Raw genomic sequence first — 21,549 nt, forward strand, 5'->3', positions numbered from 1 at the left:
AGCTCTTATCTTCATCTCCAAAAGCCAAAGGATAATCACACCATTACCAGTGATAAGGCTCCCCTGGCAAACTAGATTGTCTGGTGTCTTCAGCTCTTGATTGAAATTCTGTCAGCTCCTTACAGACTTCCAATGTAGACTGGCTATCACGCTGATCTAGAGATCCAACTGGCAGGTACAGATGTCTGTGCTTAATAAAAACGGGGGCAAAGTTATGACTTCATAAATGGAGTTTGTCTACATGATAAAACTCAGGCCAGAAATAATAAAAAGGCCAAGATGGGAAAAGTTTGGGGTGGCTACTTCTAGCCTACGCGCCCATCTAAAACTTCCATGAAACTTGGTCAGCATCCAGAGTTGATCCTCAGTCACAGAGAAGTGAACCTGGCCACAGGAAGTGAGTGGCCCGCCACCCCAGCTGCACCCAGACGCAGCCTGCCCCTCCCTGCAGCTGCTTCTTTCTGTATGACTTGGTATACAGTATGTACTGAAATATTTGCAGAATGAAAGAATAAGTGAATGAATGGGTAAGTATAAACCTGTAGCTGGGAAGTCATGGTAAAAAACAAAGGACTCCAGAGTTAGAATGGCATTTTTTTTTTTTTTTTTTTTTAACTGAAGATTACAATTTCACTGGTCTTTTGGCCCCAAGTGAAAAAAAACGAGAAAAAAAAAAAAAAAAAAAAAAAAAAACCTAAAACATTGGCGGTAGGGGTGACATGGTCCCCTGGGGACTGAAGCTGAACACAGCATGGCAGGCAAGGGAAGAAGGGTCCAGGCTCCAGAGGGCAACTGTCTGGCCAAAGATGCCCAGAGGACATATGTCCAAGCTCCCTGAGCGGGGACAGCCCTGGGCAGTTAAGTTTGCACACAAGGACCCGTGGATGTGGATGTTGGAAAATCCAAATTGCTGGTCCTACGGGAAAATCTCTGTTAGTCTCAGATTCCACTGTGGAGAAACTAGGCTCTGGGCTCATCTGACAAGACGGCCTGGGTGAGGGAAGACAGACTAATGGTGAGAGGCTGACGAACGCTTACTACTAGCATCAGGATACAGACGGGAAGCGGGAGGCCAGAACAAGCTGACCGGACACTAACTCCATTGCCATGACTGGCATCTCCTGCCCCCGGTACAGGGCTGTGCCATCCAACTGTTCGGGACTGTCAGAACATTCAACTTCCAGTCTTCTTTTCATTCAAGCTCTTACCTGTGTTGCCACAGGCCAGGGCCTCACTATATGGTGGCTATGATGTAGGCCTTCCAACCCCTGGGAACTGTGCTGCATCAAGCAAGGAAGAATTTCTAAAAGGGACAGGAACAGAGAGGCCCACATGCTTCTCCCACATTAAAGAGCCAGGAAAGGTCCTTGGAGGTTGGGTCATAGCATCCGAGAAGCTGTCATGGTAACAAAGTCCTCAAAGCTGAGCCGAATGTTGCCCTGTACAGCGGTGTCCTTCTCCCGAAAGGCCTCAGTCAACAGCTGTAGCTGGGTACACACCTGGATGAAGCGGTCGAGCTGCATGGCAGGATTGGCAGAGCGCGGGCAGTAGCGCGAGACCAGCAGCTGGGTGAACTGAGGGCTCAGGTTGTAGCCCATCTGGGACAGAGCTGAAGAAGGGGGCACAGAGAACAGACACACAGGCCTGCCATGAGCACCTCCATCAACTGGCAACACAGGAGCACAGCAGAGCAGGGGATTGTGAGAGGACCGGCACAGAAGCATCAAGAGACAGTGAAGTCCCAAGATCTGTCAAGATGTCAGGAGCACAACAGGGACTCTGTCTAGTTGCTCCCCTTCTTAAGAAGGTCCCCCTCTTTTGCCAAATCGCCCATGCTGTTATCTAATCTGGGCTCGTGACAGTGGTTTAACTGTGATCATTCCTGGCTCATCTGCATACAGAAGCAAGCCCAAGCCCCCCAGGACCACCCCACCCAGGGCAGATATCCACAGCAGCCCAGCCCAGGTCAAGCTGCATGCCTAACGGCCCACAGAGCTAAAGGAGAGCTGGGATTCGATCCTGGACTGGAAGGTTATGTGGAGAAGAACAATGCAAGAAGTCACACTCTGGCCTGTGCAAGCTGCTTAGCCCTTTTCCACCCTTCTGTCTTGGGGCTGGGGAGATAGCTCAGTAGAATAAGTGCTTGCCTAGCAAGCACAAGGGCCTGAGTTCAATCCCTCATTCAAGGTTCTGGGGTTCCAAACCAGAGAGTCACTGCAAACGAGAAATGCCCTAAAGGCATTTCAAGTTTCCAAAAAAAAAAAAAAAAAAAAATTCTACCCTTCTGTCTCATTGTTGCTAAAATGGGGCTGGCATTTAATCTTGTGGGTTCTGTAAGAATTTATTTTTTCTGTATTTTTATTTTTATTTTTTGATGTTGGAGAACATTTTTAATATTTTTCATAGCACTTAATAATCCAAAAATCTTTTCTGTATTTTTAGAGAAGGGTCTACAGGGTGTTCAGGGTCTCACTACTAGATTGGACTCCTAGTGATCTGCCTGTTTACAGCCTCCCAAGAGCTGGGATTACAAGCGTGTGCCACCTCACCCAGTCTCAATCTCTGTCTCAGTGCATCCCAGGGGGCAGGGCCGGCACAGCAGACCCAGAGATCAAACCCCTAGCCCTTGCACCTGCTTGCAGGTGCTTTAATCTGCTGAGCTATTTGGCCGGCCCTTTGGTTCTGTAGGAATTAAAGGGGGTGATTGTGTCCTGCACTTAGCATTGTGCCTGGCACTCAGTAAGTATTGTTTTAATAGAATCTGTCTCCCTATGAGACTTCTGGGATGGTTGCAAGACTGCAGCCTGCATGCACAGCCATCTCCCATGGACATGCCTCCTGCCTTCTTCTCCACATAACTTACCAGCTCAGGATCAAATCTCAGCTCTCCTTTAGTTCTGTGGGCCCTTAGGCAAGTTATGTACACTAAGTCTCATTTCTCTCATTTGTAGAATGGAGACCATAAGGGATCCTCACCAGAGGTATGGAATAATAAATAGGATCTAACTCCTGGGCAGAATGAGTTCTATACATCTATTAAAGATGCTTATTACAGTGCCTGAGGCATAGCACGCTTTCACTAAATGCTAGTTTTGCTGCTATGAGTGCCATCCTTACCCACATTCGTGGCAGAAACTGGCAAGAATAATGATCATCTCCTCTCTCCCAAGGGCAGATAAGGCACACGCACTCCTACCACTCTCTTAGTCTGACTCAAAGCTGGGGCAAGGGATTGGACTCCAGCAGCCTGCTCCTCCTCCTCAGTGACAGCACTCTTTTGTTGGATCCCCAAAGATCCAGTAGCCACCTGTCCTTTCCCCTACTGGCCTTACAGAGTAGGATTAGAAACAGACCTGGACCCATGTCTTCTGGTCATCCTGCCTAACTACAACTCTGAGAGCGCTCTGAGTCCCATAGCTGGGAGAGACGCACTGCCTCCGGCAGAGGTACCAATACAGCGCCTCTTTCTGAGGCCCTGCATGGAACTCTTTCCATCCTCCATGCTAGGAATGAAAGGAAGTGACCATACAAACAAAACACATTGGTCTCCATGAGCCCCACAGCATCAAGTTTCCATCTCTTAGGCTCCCTGCCACCTGGGGCCACGTCACCCAGCATGGCCAGTCTGGCTGGGTATCCTACCACCGGGTGCTCCAGCCCTCATTCTACACCCAATCTCTCCTTGCTCTGGATCCCAACTGAGCACTCCAACCAGGTCACCGCAGTGTGGCAAGTGGGCCTACAGTGAGAGCAACATTTTGGGCTAGCAGTGGATACTTAACCTTTGTTCTGTCTTCGGGAGTAAAAAGTCGAGGTCTGGCCTGCCCACCATGCCCCTGCCAAGCCCTCACCTTGCTGCAGCTCCGTGTAGCTGATGGAGCCTGAGTGGTCCCGGTCATACTGCTGAAAGAGGTTCTTCCATTGCTGGATGAATTTCCATAGAGCTGAGAAACCATAGACGTCAATGTGGCCTGACTTGGTCTTGTCAAACATGTCTGAGGGGCAGCAGGGAGGAGAGGAAGGCTTCAATACTGAGGGCCATGCATATCACTGAGGGAGCCCTTCTCACCAGGCTGGCTTGGGAGACCACAGAACCACAGACCTGAGGTCCAGATGCCTGTGCCTAAGATGCTAACATCAAATACAGCATCAGCCTTCACCCCAGCCACCCTCAGTCCAATCCCACTCACAGCTGTTCTCTTCACCAGTGGGGTCACTGAGTCTCAGGACTTGAGTCCACCCAGATCCCAACCCTTGCTGTTTACTACTAGGGGAGGGAATTACTTCATGCAGAATGGGAAACTGAGTCAATGTATAACTCCTGGGTCTAAAACTTAAGAAAGATCCAAGGGAAAGAGCTCTCAGTCCAGGGATTCTCTTTGCACTCAACTTTCTCCTTGGCCAAAGGACTTGTCTTCAGGGTGGATGCCTGCCCACCTAGTGCCTACTGTCAGGTGGCTCTGCCCAAGCTCAGGCCCACAAAGAAGGGCCAGGACTCACTTATCATCATGAGGCATGTCTCATCATTGAATGAGGACCAGTTGGAGTTGACCAGAGCCTGCTTCAGTTCCTTGATGGAGATGTAGCCACTTCTGTCAGAGTCCACAGACTGGAACCAGGAGTAGGCTTCAGGATCCACATTGGGAGGAGCACCTCCTGGGGAGAGGCAGGTGAACCCAGGGAGTCAGGCCCAGGCCTCAAGGCCAATCTACAGAATGCCCAAAGCTTCAGCGCCTCACCAGCTACAGGGTTTCCCTCCCCACAAAGCCTCACAAATCTGCTTATAGTTATTCATCAAGCTGACATTCTTACTATAATGAAAGAGGCCTTCAGCAGACCTACAAGCATTTTTAGTTGGCTTCTGCTTCAAGAATCTTTCAGACACTCTGAACAGTGCCCCAATCACTTCTCTGTTTATGTTTCCTGTCCCCCTCTAGCACATCAATACTTTTCTGAAAATGGTAAACAGAGATAGGATGGCAGATGAGAGTGGAGAATCAGAGAAGGCTATCTTTGAAAATTTTAAGAGAGTTAACTGCCACAAAGGGGCTCACACCAAGAAAAGTGGCAGACAGCTGTGGTAGTTATGCAGGACAGAAACCACAACCCAGTACCAAAGATGAGGCCAGAGGGAAAAAGATCTGCCTGCCCAATGCTATTATGGGCTACTGGACTCTTTTAGAATATTTTGCTGAGTTTACACACCTATAATATTCAACAACGGAACTTAAAAAAATTGGGGTATAACTATGAATGTCCATTTTGTATCTGTGTATTCAAAGTGGTTGGGATAGATATATAGTTGCATTCTCTTAATGAATAGAATGATTTTTTCTAATGGTGTTTGTAAGTAGGATCACAAGTCTGCATCTTGTACAGCAATTAACCACCAAGAAGAATATATGCAGTATATTATTTGTTGAAACTGTACTTTCGATTTGATTTGAAACTGTCTCATTGCTATATGTTTATCAATAAAACTTTGAAAAGAAAAAAAAAAAAAAAAGATCTGCCTGGTAGAGGGTTGAGTCTGAGCGTGCACAGGAAATCCAGGCAGGTGCCACCTATCTTCCAGTAACAGCAGTTAATGAGGGAGGGCCACAACCCTGACGGTGAGTTTTACAAAATATGTGGACCTTGTGGTTTACGTAGAAGGGCTTAGGGTTTGGAATCAAAGCATGCTGGATTCAAATCTTGGCTCGGATCCTTAGTAGTTTGGGTGTCTTTAAGTTAAATGTATAATTTTCAGAGTACTGATTTTCCCATTTCTAATATGAATCCACTTCCCAGGGTGACTGCAATGATTAAATGATAACAGCAAAATAAGGCTTTTAGCAAAGGCCCTGGAATGGTGGGGCTAGAGATTTTCAGAGGAAGGGATATTACAGCTGAGTCTGAAAGGATGATGAGGAAAAGACAGAGCAAATGGCTTTTCTCTTTATTCTTGCTTATGTGTCAGCAGCTGCAGGCACACAGTGTACTCAACTCCGAGGGGTCTGGGGCTGGTGGGAGGGGAGGGGGGATAACAGGTGAGGAAGCTGGACTGGGCCACTAGAATGTTCCTGGGGGGGCACCTCTAATACTCAAATCTGTTTCCCAGAACAGTGGTACTCAACCACTGATGGTGGCACCTCCCAGAGTCATCGATGCAGGTGTGGCACGGACCATGCCTTCTGTAGCACTGCCTAGAGGGAGGGGTGTCACTAGGCGCTGGGGAAAGGAGGCGGTGAAAGCTAAACAAAAGAAAGTATCAGAAGGTGAACTCTTTCCAGCCCTAGATATTACTTCTAGCCTCTGGCCTGGAGTGATTAAGCCTTGAATCAGGGGCTTCTTTCTCTGCATTGACTTCTTTAATGGGCTTAGAGACAAGGTGTTAAGAAGGATGGGGAAATCTCCTGAGGCACTGCTGAGCTGAAGGCAAAAGGCCAGATTCTCTGGGCTCTGAGATTAAATCCCATTGGTTGGCAGTGCTCAGAACCCCCAAGATTTGAGAGGCTCCTCTAAGGCCACATGCCTGAGTAAAGGCACTCAGATGCTTCCTGTTTCCCAGAAGGGCATTCCCTGGAGGCCCTTCCTGTGCACCAAAATGGTTCCCGGCTGCCTCGCTGGTGACTTAGTCTCCTAGAAACAATCACTCTGTGAAGAAGCTGGGAAATGAACTTGGCGGGAGGTGAGGGCTATCTCCTCATCCTGATCCTAAGACTGCTCAGAAATTTCACTGAGGTCAAAGCCCCCAGCCAAGGCTACTCCGCACCTATTAAATCTCTCAGCTCCTGCCCCGCCCACCTTGCCTAGCACCTCGCCTTGTTTCTCTGCTGTTCCTTTCCCCCACTCATCCTCCTGCCTGCCTCAGCATCTCTTGACAGTAAGGCTCATGTCACATTTGCTATCATATTAAATGCTAAGTTCTTCCCTCTCTCAGAATGCCCTAGAATGAGTCCTCTCACAGAATGTTGTTTACTAAGCCCTTCCCATGAGCCAGACACTTTCTCATTTAATCCTTATAAACAACCATAGGAGGTCGTGGCATTGCTCCCACCTATAGGTGTGGATACTGAAGCTTTACAGTTGAAAGGGTCGGTCAGGTCAGTAGGGAGTTCGACCTCAAAGCCAATCTTTCAAAACTACAGTCTTGCCTTGCTGTAAAGGCAGCCAGACCCCCTCACACAGGAATGGGCTTTCTCTCCCAGCAGAGTACATTACTGCTCCAATTATTTACTGACCTCCTCTTCCCTATGAAAGCATTGTAGCTCCTCTCTGGCTACCTGTGACTCACAGAGCTCCTCCATGAAACAAGCATGCATTCCCGTATTATGGATGCCAGACCTGTCCAGGGGATGTGTTTTAGCCACAAGAACATAAACAGACATGTGGCTCTTCAGAGCACCACCTTTAAGAGGCACTGACCGTCTCTGTGAGCTTTCTTTTCTTTTTTTCTGTCACAAGGATAACATCCCAAATAAGGGATGTTCCTTCAGCCTGGGTCCCAGAATAAAGACACATGAATAGAAATTCAGCTGCCAACCTGCAGCTGCTGACACATAAGCAAGAGTAAATAAGTATGAGCAAGCCATAGAAATAAATGCTTGCTGTGAGCCAGGGAGATTTTGGAGTTGCTGGTGCCACCACGAAGCTGACAGCCTCCTTATCCTGCTGACACAGACAGAAAACAAAATGCAAATGTCCCAGGGACCAAGATAAAGGTCAAGGATGGGCTTTGAGTAACTCAAAACCAGGTCACAGGCACCCAGAGTCCAAGATACTACTTACCTTGTCCATAAGGTCCTGGCTGCTGTGCACCATAGGAACTTGGGAGTGGCTGACCGTAAGGGCCCCCAGGAGCTGCGCCACCATAGGGTCCTCCTGGAGGTCCAGCACTGGGCTGTCCATAGGGCCCTCCGCCGGCTGGTGGTCCATAAGGTCCTCCAGGGGCAGGACCCCCATAACCACCACCATATTGTCCTCCACCATGGGGAGGCCCTGGGTAGTAGCTGCCTGGAGGAGCTCCAGGTGCCTGTCCTGCAGCTCCAGGGCAGCCCTGTGGGAAGATATCAGTCAGAATGATGAGGCCAGAAACAACCCACAGTGTGGTACTTTATAGCTATAAAGCACTTCCACTGCCATTCTTTCAGCTGATTTTATTGGCAGGGTTGGAATTACAACCCGCTTGCTTAGATAGGAAACCTGAGGCTTCTAAGTAAGCTGTATCCAAAGTCACACCAGCAATGGCCTGCAGAGTCAAGCCTGGAATCGTGCCCTCTTGACTCCCCATTTACTGTACACCAACGGGTTAGGGTGGGATCATGTCTGGGTTGCTGCTTTATCACCAGTTCCCAGTGTGCAACGGGTGCTCAGTAAATATTTATTATGTAAATGAGTAGTCAAATGAATCAAATAGAATTCTAAATGTCCACTCTGTAATTCTCATCTTCATCTGCAGAATTCACAGCATAGACTCCATCTGCCACACAGCTCTGGCACGCATCAGTGACCAATGCTGCACCTACATGTAGTATCCATTTACAGCACATCTTCCTTACTTTATGCTAGCTCAACATAAACACATTTCCCTACCTTCACTCACAACTCCGAGGCAGGAAGGGAAGACCCACTCCTAAGCTAATGTGGCACAATGGTGAAAAAAGTCAGCTCAAATCCAGGTTTTGCCAACTAGAATAATGACTCGCCCTTGGTTAAGACTCAGAACCTCTGCTGTGAAATGGAACTCATAATAGTGTCTACCTCAGCCACTATATGAATACAAAGAGCCCAGTTATGTGAATCACTGGACACAGGACCTGACACAGAGTAAGAACTTGATCCACATTAACTATTAATACTAGTCCTTCTATACAGAAGAGGAAACTCAAGTCCAGAGAAGTTATACACAGACTATGGAAAAGGTTAGGCAAAGAATCCAGGTCTCCTCGCTCAAAGGCCAGGCCACTTGTGCAGTTCAACATACGTAGGAGCAATGTGACTCCTGTCCATCTCTACATGCCACAGGTCAGTGACCTATGAGGCTTGCAGTGTTCCACTATATGTCCCCCGATAGCCAGCGCCAGGCCTGGCAGAGCACATCACCAATATATCTGCAGCCCTACAGAGGTCAAGCACACAAAGAGCAGCTGGCCAGGTTCTGAGGACAGTATAGGTTCCAGAAGGTTCCAGATCAACTCATAGATGCCCCAGTGGCCTAGCACTGAAAATGTGGGCTTTCTCTTTTTATTGTGTTTGATAATTCCTGAGACAGTTACTCTCAAGGCTAAAGCCAAACTCATACTTCATCTAAAAGGGAGAAAGCAAGGAAGGGAAGCTCTCGGGAGAGGGCAGGAAGCAGCCCTGACACCTCACCCACTCAGTATCATGGGGCCTCTTCCTCCCCGCAAGCTCCCCAGAAGCAAGGCTCTCATGGGCAATGAAATCATGACAGATCTTGATTCAAATCTCTGCTCTCACTGGCTGAGTTCATGCCTGCTTCTTCATAAAATATAATATTCCTTTCCTTGTTAGATTGTTCCATGTATTGCAAAAATATATGCAGCAAAATTCAGTTAGTTTAACTTTTAGCTAAGGAATCCTTTGGTAAGATAGACAAAATCAATCAAAATAATAACTAGCTCTGGCTGAAGCTAGGGGGAGTTCCAGAGGCCTGACCATGGGCCCTCCTGCCTTACTAGATTCTGAAAGAACTCAGAAGAACCCTTAGAATGTCCCAAAAGAGAGTCTGCAAACCACTAATAGAAGAAAAATGGTTCTTACAATAATGCCTGGAATAAGCAAATGATAAAGCATTGCTGCTATTGTTCTTTTCATACAAATTGCTACTATCAGCAAGTCTTGGGCCAGGTAAACCCTGCAGGGTAAAAGTAAGATACTCTGAAGGAACTCCCAATTAACAGGAGGGTATGGGGATACTCTATAACACCTTAATGGAACATCATTTTTTAAAAATGGGTGTTTAACTTAGACACATAAACCACTTGGCATGGAACTGCAATGGAAAAAGGGTAAAATCAGAGAAGGATTCCACAAGAAAAGGACATTTCATCTGGCACTTCAACATTAACAAGATTCCCAAGGGGGTTGGAGAAGTGTGACAGAAGAGGTATCCCAAAGGCCATAGTGTACCTTAACTTTCATTTTACAGATGGGGAAACTAAGGCTGGGAGGGGGAAGCGGATTTGCTCCAGTCCCCAGGAGTAGAAGGCAGAAGTGGGCGGGACCACTCCCTGCACAGCAGCCCGTACCAAATGACTCCCACTGCCTTCGGCTACAGTGCTCCTTCATTAAACAACAGGGCACAGGATTCCAGGGTAGGGCATGCTGGACACCGAGCCACAAAGCAGCTGCTCCCAGAAGCCCTGCGAGCAAAGCTCTCCTTAGCCAGGGGGACCTGAGACACAGCTCTCCCATCCGGGACATGCTCCCAGGGCAGCAAAGCAGACATAGCCAGGCAGGGTGTCTGCCCTTCCAACTGTCACACTGCAGGGCCTGTGCATCTGGAGCAGTCTGACAGCAACAAAACCCTCTCCTTTCTCTCCCATGCTAAAGCCCCATAAGGCACTTTCACATAGGGAAACACTACTGGCAGAATGTCACCAATGATCACCTAACAGAAAAAGGGAAGGTGTTAGAGGGCCTATTTCTCAGATGAAGAAACTGAGTGCTGAGCTATGAAATGACTTCATTCAGCAAGTATTTCAGAGCATAACATTAAATCTGGCCTTGCCCTTGAGGAACCCACACATCATCACAAAACAATCTGATCAACGCCAGCAGAAAAATTTCTTACATGCTAGGAAGGCAGCAAGGACAGAGGGATCTGTTCTGTTTGCTGAATGAAGAAAGGAGCAATCACATGAACAATTTATGAAGTGAATCACAAAGGCTTCCTGGATAAGGAAGCAGTAATACTGGAGTTGGAAGAAGAGAAGCAGTATCAGATGCCTAGGCATCCCCCTAAAAGAAGGCAGGGAAGGATGCTCCAGACGGAAGGCAGAAGACAGACAGCATAGACTTCAAAGTGAACATGATGTGGTCAGGGAAGGAGCTGAAAAAAAGAATCCAGTGTGAATCCAGAAAGGCACTTTACACATGCCTTGGCCAACCACCTTTCCCATCACCTTTCAGTTAGCAGTTGTCTTACCTGCATCTCCACCCAACAGAGGCTCCCCAGGGACAGGTGCTGGGCCTGTCATCATGGTAACCCAGGGCCTGGCACAGTACCTGGCACCTGCCAACCTCCATAAATATTTGAACAAAGGAGCGCCACTTTAAAGAGTTGGGATTTCATGCTGGAGAAAACAGAGTACCACAGAAGGGTTTCCAGTAGGGAGGAACATGATCAAAGCCTTGCTTAGAGAATTCACCAGCGGTGTGGGGGATGTGCTAGCGGGGCAGCGGCAGCCCAAGTACCAGGCAGGGAGGGCATGAACCAGACAGTGGACTCGGGAACAGGGAGGAACAGTGTGGATTCTCAAGCTATTTCGGAGTTAGACTCAACATGACTTGGGAACTAATTAGATTAGGAAAGAGATGGAGGGGAAGTGAGGGGAGAGAAGTGTTTAGCATGACTCAGGCTTTCGGCCTGCACATGACTGAGGAGGCAGAAACACCACCTGAGGTGGAATCCAGACTGGGGAGGAAGCTTGGGGAAGGCAGTACGCTGGTTCCCAGAGCCACTGAGTTGTTAGGAAAAGTTTGAATCAGAAATGAAAAACAGTGTTCCTGGCTCCACATTCTTTTATAGCACTTCATGCTGCCAACCCTTTTGAGAGTTTTTCCAAGCATATTTCATACTGATAAACATAAGATTGTGAAAAAGGGGGGAGGGAAAAACAGAACTCAGAAATCATGGTTTCTAAAGCATCACAGATAAACTACCTCTGGGTCTTTAGTTGATTACAAATAAGCTACAGTTAATATATTGAGGGGCTGGGAGACAGTTATTATTGAGGCTCCATTAATTACTTCTAACTCAGTCGGATTTCACTGATCCTCAGTACTGGGAGGTAAGTGCTACTTTTCCCATTTTAGGGATGAGAACATTAAGGTGCAGAGAATTTAGTACTGTAGCTGAGGTCACACAGGAGGGTTGGGACTCAAAGCAGGTCTACATGAGTGAACGCCTGGCATGCAGTCGCACCAGGGATTGTGCTAAATGGCTGCCAATATGAGGGTGTTCTAAAGCATTCAGCCATAGAGGGCAAGATTGGCATAGACACTCTCTCAGTACCTTCAGGCCCAGAAATCAGGGTATCTCAGAAGAATCTTATTTTTTCACTCCAGCACCTAGATCCAGTTTGAGAATCACATATCACAAGAAACCCTAGGGCCCTTTCAGTCCAGTCCCTCAGTCAGAGTGGGATCTTCGCAGTACCTCTTAGAATCCTGCAGTGATGAAGCCCACCCTCTCCAAATAACCCACTCCGAAAGGCCTGTATTTTCTTTTAGCTCTGAGGACTCACTGTTCTGCCCCCAAACTCTGATGAGCCTCTGAGGTATCCAAAGCTGGTCCATGCTGAGTTCTGACAAGGAAGGGAGTAGGCTGCATCATACAGACAAGCCTGTACCCCAGAGCCAGCTCTCAAGGGCCTGCTGGAAGAAGGGGAGCCCAAGCTAAGGGGTTAAGTCATCACAAGTCAGAAGGAATGGCTTGGGCACACACCAGCAGAGCCTCCTAAAATATTTAAAAGACAGAAACATGCAGCCAATGACCAATGAGCCAAGAACTGTCCCAAGACTTCAATTACCACCTCTGTGCTGACACTCCAAAATCCTTCTCTCTAGCTTCATCTCCCTTGAGCAACCCACACATCCAAGAGCTTCCTGACCTTCTTTCCAACCTTGTCTCCCTTCCGTGTTCTCATCTCCTTGTATCTCTCTGCCATATAGGGACCCAAACTCAAAGCCTCACTGCTCTTCTTCAGACCCTCTCTTTCCTTCCTCTTCTTAATTAGGCACCAACTTTTTTTTTTAAACTCTGCCTCCCAAATGCTTCTAAAACCAACCTTCGTCAGGTCCATAAGCCTACCTTACTTCAGTAGCTTCAAACCAGTCTACCTATATCAATCCATTCCCACAGTGCCCCAGGGTAAGCACTCCAAAGGGTTGAACAAAACCCTTCACCAGCTCCTCTGCTCCTCTTAGGATGAAGTGACCCCCCTTCCCATCCCATTCTTCTTGCCTGTTTTACTTCAATCATTACCACACTAATCGTAAAGTTCCTCCAAAATACGGAACTGTCTTACTTGCTTCCCAGCCTTTGCAAAGCTATTTCCTCTAATAGTATGCAATTTCTTCACCGAGCTACCTCCCACTAGTGATCTAATGTTTGTCTTAATCATCCCTCCTTTAGGAAATCTTCCTGTGTCCCTAGTGAGTTAAGTACCCTTCCTGTGCTGTCCTAGTAGTACCCGTCATACTGATTCTGCAATCTACTTATCTGCCTTCTTCTCCCACTAGGAATATTGATTATATGTCAAACACCACAGCAAGAACTTGACATGGATTCTCTCATTTAATATTTACAGTAACTCCAGGATAGGTACTATTATGATCACATTCTAAAGAAGGGGAAACCATGCTTCAGACATTTGCAGCAAACTTCTGTAAGAAAGTGGAGGAACGTGGGCTGGGGAGATGGCTCAGTAGAATAAGTATTTGCCTGGCAAGTGCAAGAGCCTGAGTTCAATCCTGGGTTCCAACAACAACAACAAAAAAAGTGGAGGAACAAACAGCTGGCCAAATAGCTCAGTGGATTAAAGCTCCTGCAAGCAGACTCAGGGGCTGAGGGTTCCATCCCGGGCCTGCTGGGCTAGCCCCGGGGTGTGTTGAGACAGTAATTGACACTGGGTGTGGTGACGCCTGCCTGTAATCCCAGCTCTTGGGAGGCTGTAAGCAGGCGGATCACTACTACGAGTTCCATCTAGTAGTGAGACCCTGAACACCCTGTAGACCCTTCCCTAAAAAAAATAAAAAAAAAAAAAAAAAAAACAGGGGCTAGGGAAATGCTCAATAGAATAAGCGCTTGCCTTGCAAGCACAAGGGCCTGAGTTCAATCTTCAGTTCTGCCAAAAAAAAAAAAAAAAAAAGGAAAGTGGAGGAAAGGAGACTAGACACCAAGACCTTAACACTGAAATAACCCACAGGTGCTTGAGTTTTATGATTCCAACACCCAGTCCACGCTTGAATACCCTGGGCTGGGCTGGAGGCAGTGGAAAATTACAGGAATCGTGACTCCTAGCAATTGGCTCGGATCTTCAGGGCTATGTAGTGGGTGGAGGGGAGGCAGCGCAGACTGAGCCTCTGGATGACCTAAAATGACCAGTTCCTTTCTTAGAGCACCTGGGATGAGGAAACTGATAACAGTAACATGGTGAAAAAAGTACCATTTCTTATCGTATTTGATACTTTTTTTCCTTTGTGCTCCTTTTTAATATTTCACTCCCGAATAAGCCCAGGCAGCATGGCATTGTAATGGTAAATGGGGTAGCAACAGCTGCCACCTTACACTGTCAGATACTATATACTAACAATGCAACAGGCTTCCTTAAGCTTTGTCGCATTTCATCCCTTTTTACAGGTTATTATTTCTCCTATAGGTGAGGAAATTAAGCCTGAGAGGTCTCAGAAGCTTCGTCCAAAGGTATATAACTGCTACGTGGTAGAGTTAGGGCTCTAGCCCAGTTCTGTCTAGCCTGTCACTGCTTCTAAAATGCATACAAATTATTCCCAAAGCTTATTAAGAAACAGATTTCTAGGCCCAGACCAGGTCTGAGGTAGGACCCAAAAATATGGAGTTTTTGTTGTTGTTCTGTTTCTTATTGTTCTGCAGTACTGCGGTTTATTTTGGTTTTGTTCTTCTGAAACTGGGTCTCACTATGTAACTCGGGACAAGCCTTGAATTCACTGTGGTAATCCTCCTGTCTTGGCCTTCCAAGCATGGGTCACATGTGTGTGCCACCACACCAGGCTCCTGCCCTGAGGGTTGAAGCCAGGGCCTCTGTACTGAGCTACATCTCCAGCCTTTCTTAAATTCTTTTTTTAAAACAGGGTCTCGCTAAGTCACTAAATTGCTCAGGCTGGGCTGAAATTTGTGATCCTCTTCCCTCAGCTTTCCAGAGTGCTGGGATTACAGACACACACCATGCCACCCAGCTATAGAGTATCTTCTTTTAACAGGCTCTCAGGTGACTCAGATGCAGACCAGTCACTGAGAAACAATGCACAATGGCAACGTATGCCTACACTGTGCTCCACAGGAATGCTATCATGTCACAAAAATGACTAGGAAAAAAGGGGGGGGGGTTCCCATGGTTAAACACATTTAGCAGATAAAGAATTCTGAGATACCCTATTATGAACAAATGTATTCAACTGTACTTAACAAATGTCCTACACTTATAAGATCACAGAATCCTCCTCTATTTATAATACCTATTGCTAGGCACGGTAGCACACACTTGAGAGACTGAGACAGTATAATCGAAAGCTGTAGGGGCCGGGGAGATGGCTCAGTGGAATAAGCGCTTCCCTGGCAAGCGCAAGGGCCTGAGTTCAATCCCCAGTTCCACCAAAAAAAAAAAAATGAGGCTCCTCCTCCAATAAGGATAGCCAAGTTCACCAGGAAAACCATGATGACAAAGTCCTCAAAAGAAGGCTGTAGCCCAGGGCTGGTGAGATGACTCAGTGGTCTAAAGCACCTACTTAGAACAAGTTTAGCAAAGCACAGGGACTGCAGTTCAATCCCCCAGCACCACATGCCAGCCAGCCCTGCCCCCTGGTGGGCTGAGCTGCCCCCCCCCCCACACACACAAATAAATAAATAAAATTATAAAATACTTAAAAAAAAAATGCTGTAACCCAGCCTGGGCAACTTAGTGACTTACGAAGACTTGTCTCAAAATAAATGATAAAAGTAAAATGACTAAGGGCTGGCTAAAGAGCTCAGTGGACTAAAGCGCCTGCAAGCAGGCACAAGAGCCAGGGGGTTTGATCCCCAGGCCTGGTGCCAGCCCGCCCCCAGGCGCGCTGAGACAGTGATTGAGACAGGGCATGGTGGCACATGCCTGTAATCCCAACTCTTGGGAGGCTGTAAACAGGTGGATCATTGAGTTCAATCTAGTAGTGAGACCCTGAACACTCTGTAGACCCTTCCCTAAAATACAAAAAAAAAAAAAAAAAAGTAAAATGACCAGAGATGTAACCAAGTGCAAAGGCCCTAAATTCAATCCTTAATACTGCCCGAAACAAAACAAAACAATTAACATCTCACAAGACTCAGAAAATGGAATGTAGTTTGGAAAACTATTGTTTTACTTCCTCCTAACCTGAGCCAACACTCGCCTCTCTGCCTACCTCTGCTAAGTATGCAATAAAAGTTCTAAATTCTAGCCCTGGCCACACCTTCACTTGCTGTGTGTGACCTTTGGTCCATGTAACCTCTCTGGTTTGTTTCTCAGCTGAATATTAGGGGTAATAATGCCTGCATGCCTACAGGTCTCCATGATTGGTGTAATGGACAGCCAATTGCTAGTAAACAGTACAGAGCTACAATTCCTGCAAGTCCCTTATGATATCATTTAGCATGTGGCTGTGGTTAGTTGTATGCTAAGATACCATTTAATCTTATTTTCTAATTTTTCCTGCATGAGTTTTCTCTTCTAAAGTATGATGTGATTTCAGGCAATCCAGGATCTCTTTATGTCCTCTTCCAAAATGGAGACTGTTTTGAGGGCCTCCCAGGACTGACCTTCTAGGACTCTAGTAAAATTCAAAATACTGACAGGTGACGTATGTTACACCTTCCTCTATACCAAGTGCCTTATAGACATCATCACATTTCATAATAGCTCCATGTATACCCTATTCCATCTATATATGTGTGTGTGTGTATATATATAATTTTTATATATATGTGTGTGTATATATATATATATATATTTGTGTGTGTATATGTATTTTAGGGAAGGATCTACGGGGTATTCAGGGTCTCACTACTAGATCAGACTCATAGTGATCTGCCTGTTTACAGCTTCCTCAAGAGTTGGGATTACAGGTGCACGCCACCACACTCAGTCTCAATTGCTGTCTCAGTATGTCCCAGGAGTAGGGCAGGCACGGCAGGCCTAGGGATCAAAACCCCGGCCCCTACCCCTGCTTGCAGGTACCTTAATCCGCTGAGCTATTTGGCTAGCCCTTCCATCATATTTTAGAGGAAGAAACTTTGGCTTAAAAAATATATATTAGTCAGGGCATGATGGTGCATGCTTGTAATCCTAGCACTCTGGGAAGTTAAGGCAGATGGATCACAAGTCCTAGCCCAGCCTAGGTAACTTAATGAGACTTCCATCTCAAAATAAAAGTGAGGACCGGGAAGATAGCTCAGCGATGTAAACACCTGCCTAGCAAGCACAAGGTCCTGAGTTTGATCCTGGGTACCAAAATAAATAAATAAATTTAAAAGTGAGCTGGGAATGTAGCTCAGTGTAAAGGTCCTGGATTCAGTCCCCAGTACCATCACCACCACCAATGCACGCATGTATACACACACACGGGCAAAATATCTTATTCAAGGGACCAAAACTAAGTTTATGAACCTTCTTCTGGCTCTAAACTGCACTTAACAGTCATATTGTTATGTCATCCCCCAAAAAAATTCTAGATACAGAATCACATTGCTGTGGGGCTCAGCTGGCTCAAGAAGGACTAGCAAGTGAGAAAGAGGCCTTTGCAGATAGCCCAGATTCCGCCCTTGGCTCTGCTGCCTAACTGGTGTTGGTTATATCAGATAAATTCTGCGTGTTCTCTGGATTTCACTTTTCCAACACGTGAAACAGAGATGCTAAGCTATGTCAGTGATTACCCTGGTCGCCTGTGGCGCCTGTTACATCCTGCTACATATCCTGACTACTGTGATGCAGTACGTGTAGGGTGGTCAGAAAATGTTGTTTATCAGACACCCTAAATGATACCGGTGGAACCAGAGCTCTAAAGGTTTGGCCAACTTCTGTCACCCCGCCCAGGACGCTATAGTCTTAGGAAGGGTGTGGAAGTCAGGCCCGGGCCAGCCTAGGTCTGCGGGGTTCAAAGTTCCCAAATCATCGCGTGCGGGACGTCAAAGGTCCTCACACCACCTCACAGATGCGTGGTCCTGAGTGACGTGAGCCTGGTGCCACCAAGAGTCCCTTTTCTCTTCTCTCTGGCGCGAGGCCTCGCTGAAGTGAATCTCGCAGTGCAAACGTCACCGAGAAAGCCGGAGAAAGAGGAGCCCGGCAAACAACGATTTGGGCTTGGCACGCCCCCTACCTGGATCCACGGACCCCTCACACACTCACCTGCCCGTACGGATAACTTGCCATGGCGACTCTGACGTCAAAGGCGGATAAAGGCGGGGCTTCCTGCTCTCAAAGTGGTCCCTTTGTGGGGGGGAGTCTAACGGCGAGCCTACTCCTGATTGGACGAAAAGACTGTCAATCTTTGGCGAAGTCTGCCGGAAGTGACGTCTAGATCAGTGGACGGTTTTTACCGTACAGATCGGAAGCTAAGGGCAGAGTCCAAGTGTCCGGAAGTCTTGATTTTTATAGTAAAGCACTTATCTCTCCCTTCCCTGACTTAGAGTAGGTTCTTGGGCTGTTCAGGCCAAGATATTTAGTGAAATAACTGGGGCAGGTATTGCTGTGGCGGCCATTTTATAACCTGGCAAATGGGATGCATCATAGTGGCGTGTAACTGTTGTCGCTCCAAGTTTCCGCCCAAAGAGGGCCCTGCGGTTGCCATGACTACAAGGAACTAATCCCTGCCCCCTGGAAAAGATGGAGGCTTGGCGAAAGTACTCTTCTCTATTTTCAAGTCGGTGGCTGTGGAGTGGGCTACGGATCTGTGGTCTTGGGGTGGGGATGGGGAACCCAAATCGTTAGAGAAGGAGAAAAAATTAGATGATCTAGTGCCTGTTCATGAATAGGGAAAATGGAGGCCCAGAAAGACAGCGACTTACTTGCCCTAGTTCACAATGAGATCACAACAAAAAGTGGGTTCAGTGGTTGCCCAGGTCTCAGCAGTAGAGTCTAGGTTGGTCACCTTAGTCAGTCAGCTTGTGGTTCCTAAGACCTCAACATATACTTACCTCTGTAGGTTCAAAGCCTATACAGTATTTGTTTCAGAGTTTACTTGATTAATTGGTTAAATTCTTCCACGATTTTGTCATTTTTGCCTGCTGTTATACCCCAGTATCTACAATGACAACACTGTGCTTTATAAATAGAGTAATGAATAATTTAGGATTATGAATCTAGCAGTTTACAAAATCACAGAGCTGATCCTAATGCTTGCCCATCTAATGGCCTGCAACACATGCTCCTTTACATCTGCAAAATAAAGCCACTTCATCCGGGCATCACAGGCCCCTTGCAATCTGGCCCAACCTCACTTTTTAAATCTTTCTCACAGCACCAGTCTATGCCCCACTCAGTATTCTCCTGAGCTCAGTTTCTTTTCTTTCTTTCTTTCTCTTTCTTTCTTTCTTTCTTTCTTTCTTTCTTTCTTTCTTTCTTTCTTTTTTTCTTTGAGGAACTGGGGATTGAACTCAGACCCTTGCGCTTGCCAGGGAAGCGCTTATTCTACTGAGCCATCTCCCCAACCCCCTTGAGCTCAGTTTCATTATTCAGCACTCTTACTTTGGTGTGGAGGGTATTGATTTTATTACTTTCTAACTGTATGATCTTGGACAAGTTATTTTACCTAAGTCAGCTTTCCTCAATTGTCAGAAATAAATATATTGGAAATTTGAAAATGAATTTTCTAAATGTGGTGTTGCATGCCAAGAGCCTGTAATCCTAGCTCTTTGGAGGGTTGAGGCAAGAGGATTGCAAGTCTGAGGTCAGTCTGGGCAATTTACTGAGACCCTGTCTAAAAATAATAATATACATGAAGGAAGGAAGAAGGCAAAGAAAATGAGTTTGTTATACCTGTTTATGCCCCCAAACCATGGTCAAATCACTCTTTTCACCTGGACTAGTAGCCCTCACCTTCCATCTCCAGTTCTTCCAGCCTCAATTCCAATCCTGTCCTTCACCCAGCTTCCCCATCCAGCTCAAAAGTTAGCCACTCTTGCCAGTCTCTTTTTGTATTTGATACTGGCCACTTTCCCATATTCCATCCTACTTTGTCTAAGAGTTCTCTTTCATGTCCTAAACCCATTTGTCCCCATTTCAGAAAACCCAGTCTCTCAGGCCAAAAGACCTAGTATGTTTCTTCCGTATCTGTTGCTCAGCTCATTCCCCTACCTCCATTCACTGTGGTTAAAAAATATACCTGCATTTATTCTTCCTCTCTGCACTATCTGGTCCAGGACACCCTCATCTGTATCCTAGCTCACTACAGTAGCCTCCTGGCCAGTGTCCCCTCTTTGAGTTTTCCACACACACTTCATTCTCCATAGAGTAGCCAGAGTGATTATCTTGAAATGGGAATCAGATGATATCACTCCTTGGCCTAAACTCCTCCAAGAGCTTCCAGTCACATTTATAACAAAATCTAAACTTGTGATTTTCATGCCCTACATGACCCAGACCCTGTCCACGTCACCAATTTCACTGTCAGCCATTGCTACCTTCTTCAGCTCACCCCTCCCACACTGGCCTGATTGACATTCCTGGAACATACTGAGCTCATTCCTGATTCCAAGTCTTTGGATTTATTCTGTCCTCTATCTAGAATACTATTCCCTTGGCTTTCCACTGGACGGCTCCTTGTCATCCAGGTCTAAGGTAAAATAGCACCTCGTGGAGAGATGGGGAAATTCCTGGACACCACACATCTAAGGTACATGGCTACCCCATGCACATTCCAGTCATCTACAAACATACCACTGCTTGCATGCATTTTTAAGGTTATATTGAGTATGGTAGGCTTCTCTTTTATTCACTTCTCTACCCGAAGGGCCTCCAATAGTACCTGTCATGAATTCATTAAATGTTAGTGGTTATTATTATCATGTATTGAATGTTAACAGATATTGTGCTAAGTATTGCTTTAATTTTTAACAATGATCTTTTGAAATAAATACTACCTATTTATACTGAGGAGCTGAGGCTCTGAGAAGCTAAATGACTTCCTTAAATCAAAAGGATAAATGGAGGGCTGGGGAGATAGCTCAGTGGAATAAGTGCTTGCCTGGCAAGTGCAAGGTCCTGAGTTCCATCCCTGGTACCATTTAAAAAAAAAAAAAAAGAGAGAGAGAGAGAGAGAGAGAGAGAGAGAGAGAGAGAGAGATAAATGGAGAATTCAGGACTTTTTAAAATGCAGAATCAGTTCTTATTTTTTTGGTATTAGGAATCAAACTACTGCACTTGCCAGAGAATTCAGGATTTGAACCCAAGTTCACGCTGTTTTAACCTCTCAATACTTAATAGTAGGTTTCATGTCTTTTTTACCTTCATAACCTCACAGTGCAGAAGATATTGGTGGACTTCAATGGAAAAATCTCAGAAAGGAAGTTCCAAAGGTGGGGGGGTGGTGCTAGAGCTCACTAAAGGGTACTTAGGA

General features: G+C 46.4%; 1 protein-coding gene across 1 annotated transcript; it reads right to left on the minus strand.

Annotated features, from left to right (window-relative positions):
• Nucleotides 1-615: 615 nt before the first annotated feature.
• On the minus strand, nt 616-18,425 carry Pef1 (penta-EF-hand domain containing 1). Its single transcript, XM_023702966.1, has 5 exons — nt 18,342-18,425; nt 7,771-8,038; nt 4,501-4,656; nt 3,852-3,995; nt 616-1,609 (listed from the first exon to the last, which is right to left on the minus strand). Exons 1-5 carry the CDS (start codon nt 18,363-18,365, stop codon nt 1,380-1,382), a joined length of 822 nt encoding a protein of 273 aa, XP_023558734.1. The 5' UTR covers nt 18,366-18,425; the 3' UTR covers nt 616-1,379.
• Nucleotides 18,426-21,549: the final 3,124 nt, after the last annotated feature.

Source organism: Octodon degus, unplaced genomic scaffold (genome assembly GCF_000260255.1).
Source record: "Octodon degus isolate 3935 unplaced genomic scaffold, OctDeg1.0 scaffold00163, whole genome shotgun sequence".
NCBI classification, from domain to species: Eukaryota; Metazoa; Chordata; class Mammalia; order Rodentia; family Octodontidae; genus Octodon; species Octodon degus.